This window comes from Hevea brasiliensis, chromosome 5 (assembly GCF_030052815.1).
Source record: "Hevea brasiliensis isolate MT/VB/25A 57/8 chromosome 5, ASM3005281v1, whole genome shotgun sequence".
Classification (NCBI taxonomy): Eukaryota; Viridiplantae; Streptophyta; class Magnoliopsida; order Malpighiales; family Euphorbiaceae; genus Hevea; species Hevea brasiliensis.
In genome coordinates this window covers 30,619,257-30,623,827 of record NC_079497.1, presented here as the reverse complement: position 1 = coordinate 30,623,827, position 4,571 = coordinate 30,619,257, and the positions used below count along the sequence as shown (strand labels likewise).

At 38.1% G+C, this 4,571-nt stretch overlaps 1 protein-coding gene across 1 annotated transcript; it reads right to left on the bottom strand.

The window, feature by feature from the left end:
• Positions 1-2,138: 2,138 nt before the first annotated feature.
• On the bottom strand, positions 2,139-2,756 carry LOC131180103 (uncharacterized). The gene has a single exon (XM_058147716.1). The coding sequence runs from the start codon at positions 2,754-2,756 to the stop codon at positions 2,139-2,141; it is 618 nt and encodes a 205-aa protein (XP_058003699.1).
• Between the last annotated feature and the right edge of the window lie 1,815 nt (positions 2,757-4,571).

Here is a 4,571-nt window from a genome sequence, read left to right as displayed (position 1 = left end):
TCACTCATGGTGACTTCAAAAAACATGATAAAAATAATGTAAAAGACAATAAAAAATCCTCTAAAAGAAATAGAACGAAAGAACCGAAGAGGATCTGCAGCTTTGATCTTGTGGAACTTTGGCTGAAGGCTCCTCCTTGATATTGATGTCCTACTCTTCTAGACGGTTGTGAGAAAGTGATTATAAGGCTCTGGGATTTCCCCTTATCTTCTCTCTGTTTCTGTTATCTACTCTCTATTTCCTCTTTTGGTATGCATATTTTTATTAACCCATCATTACATCTCTTGTACAGTAGAGGTTCCTCCCATGTGTAGAACCACACATCATGCAGAAATTTCTTCTTTTACTGATAAGTCATGTTTGGAGGTAATATCCTGCATATAAGAAAATTAACGAAGTCAGCATACCATAAAGCTTGTGAGAATGCTAGTAATTGCTCATCAGGAAATGAATCATCAATTAGTAAATCCTCGATGTCCCCTGCGTATTCCAGTTTCAACTTGTAGAGATGGTCAGCTACTACATTTTTAGATCCCTTTTTGTCCTTGATTTCAAGGTCAAATTCTTGCAGGAGTAAAATCCATTGAATCAGCTTTGGTTTTGCCTCCTTCTTGTTCAAAAGGTACTGGATGGCAGCATGATCTATGAATATAATGACTTTTGACCCGATTAGGTAGGATCTGAATTTGCCAATTGTAAACACTATTGCTAGGAATTCCTTTTCTGTGGTAGCAGAATTGATTTGTGCATCATCGAGTGTCTTACTGGCATAATAAATGGCATGGAGCTTTTTATCTTTTCTTTGCTCGAGCATTACTCCAACTGCATAGTCACTTGCATCACACATCACCTCGAACGGTAGCTCCCAATCTGGTGGTTGCATTATTGGTGCTGAAATCAGGGCTTCTTTGATTCTATTGAAGGAGACAAGGCAATTTTCATCAAAATCAAAGGGAACATCTTGACTTAACAAGTTGGTAAGTGGCTTAGCTATTTTGAAAAAATCTTTAATGAATCTTCTGTAGAAGTCTGCATGTCCCAAAAAGCTTCGTACTCCTTTGACTAATGTTGGTGGTGGCATCTTTTCAATGATTTCAATTTGTTCCTTATCAACTTCAATTCCTCTTTCTGATATCAAATGTCCCAGAACTATACCTTCCCTTACATAAAGTGACATTTTTCCCAATTTAGGACTAAGTTTGATTCTTCACATCTTTGTAATACTTTAGATAGGTTAGCTAGGCAATTATCAAAAGTAGTTCCATAGACAAAAAAGTCATCCATAAAAACCTCCATAATATTTTCAATATAATCAAAAAAAATGTCCATCATGCATCTTTGGAAAGTAACGAGTGCATTACAAAGACCAAAGGGCATTCTTCTATACGCAAATGTTCTATAAGGGCATGTGAATGTGGTCTTTTCTTGGTCTTTTGGGTGAATAGGAATTTGAAAGAATCCCAAGTACCCATCTAGATAGTAGAAGTAGGAATGTTTTACTATTCTTTCTAACATTTGGTTTATGAAAGGAAGAGGAAAATGGTCCTTTCTTGTAGCACTATTCAATTTCCTATAATCTATGCACATGCGCCAACAGTAACTACCTTAGTAGGGATTAGTTCATCGTTTGCATTTTGAATGATAGTTGTCCCACTTTTCTTAGGCACTACATGCACTGGACTAACCCATTTGCTATCAGAGATCGGGTATATAATACCTGTATCTAATAGTTTCAAAATTTCCTTTTTTACTACTTCTTTCATGCTTGGGCTAAGTCTTCTTTGATGTTCAATAGTGGGTTTACTGTTTTCTTCCATAGGTATCCTATGCATGCAAATGGAAGGATTAATCCCTTTCAGGTCTTCTATTTTATACCTTATGCTCTTGCTATGGGTCCTAAGTACCCTTAGCAATTTTTCCTCTTCTATTTCAGATAGACTGGCATTGATAATAACAGGATATTTAGAATTTGAGTCCAAGAATGTGTACCTTAGCATTGAGGGCTCTTCCTCCTTTTAACTCTTCTATAGCGAAAACTTGAGCCAATAATAAGGGTGGATTAGCTGTCAAGGATTGCGCACAAGCTGTAATCTCTGTGTTTTCCTTCTCTACCATGTGGCTATGCATGATGGATGTTCCTAAAGGATCTTCAGGGTGTGGTTTAATGAATTCTCTTTAACTTGCTTGTCAATTATATCAACCTTGAAGCATTCATCAGGTTCAAGTTTGTGTTTCATTTTGTTGAACAGGTTGAACTCCACTTTTTCATCTCCTACCTTAAGAGTTAGCAGTCCATTCTTAACGTCTATGATAGCTCCAGCAGTTGCTAAAAATGGTCTTCCTAGGATTATAGGGATTTGGACGTCCTCCTTCATTTCCAGTACAACAAAATCAACTAGGATAAAGAATTTTCCCACCTTGATAGGGATGTTTTCTAGAATGCCCACAGGGTATTTCATAGATTGATCAGCGAGTTGTAATAAAATTATTGTAGGCTTAAGTTCCCCCACATGAAGCTTCTTACATATTAACAAAGGTATCAGACTCACACTTGCACCTAGATCACAAATGGATTCGCCTATATTTATGTTACCGATAAGACAAGGTATGGAGAATCTTCCTGGATCCTTGAGTTTTGGTGGCAGCTTGTTCTGTAATATGGCACTGCATTCCTTTGTAAGAGCAATAGTCTCATAGTCCTCCAGACTTCTTTTCTTTGATAAAATGTCTTTAAGGAACTTGGCATAAGATGGCATTTAAGAGAGTGCTTCTGTAAAAGGAATGTTTATATAGAGTTTTTGCAAAACTTCTAGAAACTTTCCAAACTGCTTATCTAATTCGGCTTTCTGAAATCTTTAAGGAAAGGGTAGAGGAGGCTGATATGGCTCTGGAACATTCTTTTCCTTCCTTGCTTCCTCTTCTTGCTTCTCTTTAGCTTCTTTCTTTTTCTCCTCTATTTAGTTTTCAGATTTATCAGAGGTTCTCTCAGTTGGTTCTTCCTCTGACTGTTCTAAAATCCTTCCATTCCTAAATGTAATCGCCTTACGGTGCTCTCTTGGGTTCATCTCCAATTGACTAGGCAGCTTACCAACAATTTTGCTTGAAGATGTTGCTTGTTCAGTAATTTGATTTTCAAGCATCTTATTGTGGGTGGCAAGTTGGTCCATTCGGGAAGCTAGCTATTTCATCATTTCATTTTGCTGTTGCTAGGCTGCTAGGAAGCTTTCCATCTTGGATTCCATAGTCGACCTTGGTTCAGGCTATTGGCTTTAAGGGGGCGGCAGTGGCTGTGTAGGGTTTTTTCCCCTATTCTAAAATCTCGGGGGCGCTGGTGGTCTGTACCCTTACTGTTTGTTCATTGGCTGATTCTATGAATTTGACCTTGAGAAATTTGGGTGGTTCCTCCATCCAGAGTTTTATGTATTTGAATATGGATTGTGGGGCTGTCTCTAGTTGAAGTTCCCTTCGTTATTCACATAGTTCATATGTTTTGTGAGGAGTTCACTGAAGCTATTATACTTTGAACCCATATATCCTCCTCCATAGCTGTCATCGTGTTGACTGTTCATCCTTATAGCATTGGCTTGCATTTTATCAAGCCTCTTTGTGAGTTGGTCAAATTGAGCATTTATCATGCTGAGGGCATCCACTTCTAGGATCCCTACTGTTTTCCTTGTATTCCCCCTTTTATTTGACCACTCGTAATTATGATATGCGACCCTCTCTAGAAGTTTAAGTACTTGATCCACTGTTTTCTCCATTTGGTCACCTTCTGCTGCTGAATATACTGTGCTCCTTGTAGAGGGCAGTAGCCCATTATAGAAGTTCTGAATCAGGAGCTAATCCTCTATGCCATGGTGTTGGCATTCTCTTTGTAGGTCTTTATATCTCTTCCATGCATCATATAGCGATTCACCTTCCCTTTGCCTAAAGGTGTTGAGTTCAACTCTCAACCTTGTAGTCTTTGCAGGTGGGAAGTACCTTTTTAGAAAAGCTTGTGAGAGGTCTTCCCTAGTGGTGAATATTCCAGCTGGTTGAGAAAGTAACCACTTTCTTGCTCTATCTCGAAGGAAAAATGGAAATGCTTTGAGTCTTATGGCTTGATCAGAGACTCCATTCATCTTGAATGTGTCACAAAGGGCAAGAAAGCACTGGAGATAGTAGTGCGAATCTTCTGTTGGTGAACCACCAAACTGGGTCTATTGGATCATTTGGAGCCATGCCGATTTTAATTCAAAATTGTTGGCATCCACTGTGGGTCTTCTAACACTAGGTTGAAATCCTTATATAGAGGGAGCTCCATAACCCTTCAACAGTCTCGGCCTGTTGTTATTATTGTTGGCCATATTTAGAATTTCTAAATTTCTTTGATCTTATCCTTCACATTTCCTCTCCCTCCTGATTGTTCTTAGGGTTCTATCTATCTCTAGATCCAAATCAAAGACTTCTTCCTCTGGTTTTGTTTTGGTCATGTACCAAACCAATCACTTGAGAAAGAATAAGAGAATAAAACAATTTAAACAAAATTAAACAATAAATGAAAATGCCTAAATCAACTAAATTACTTATCG

Coding starts and splice junctions, on each gene's coding strand:
- LOC131180103 (XM_058147716.1), bottom strand. CDS start 2,756: ATGCCATCTTATGCCAAGTTCCTTAAAGACATTTTATCAAAGAAAAGA.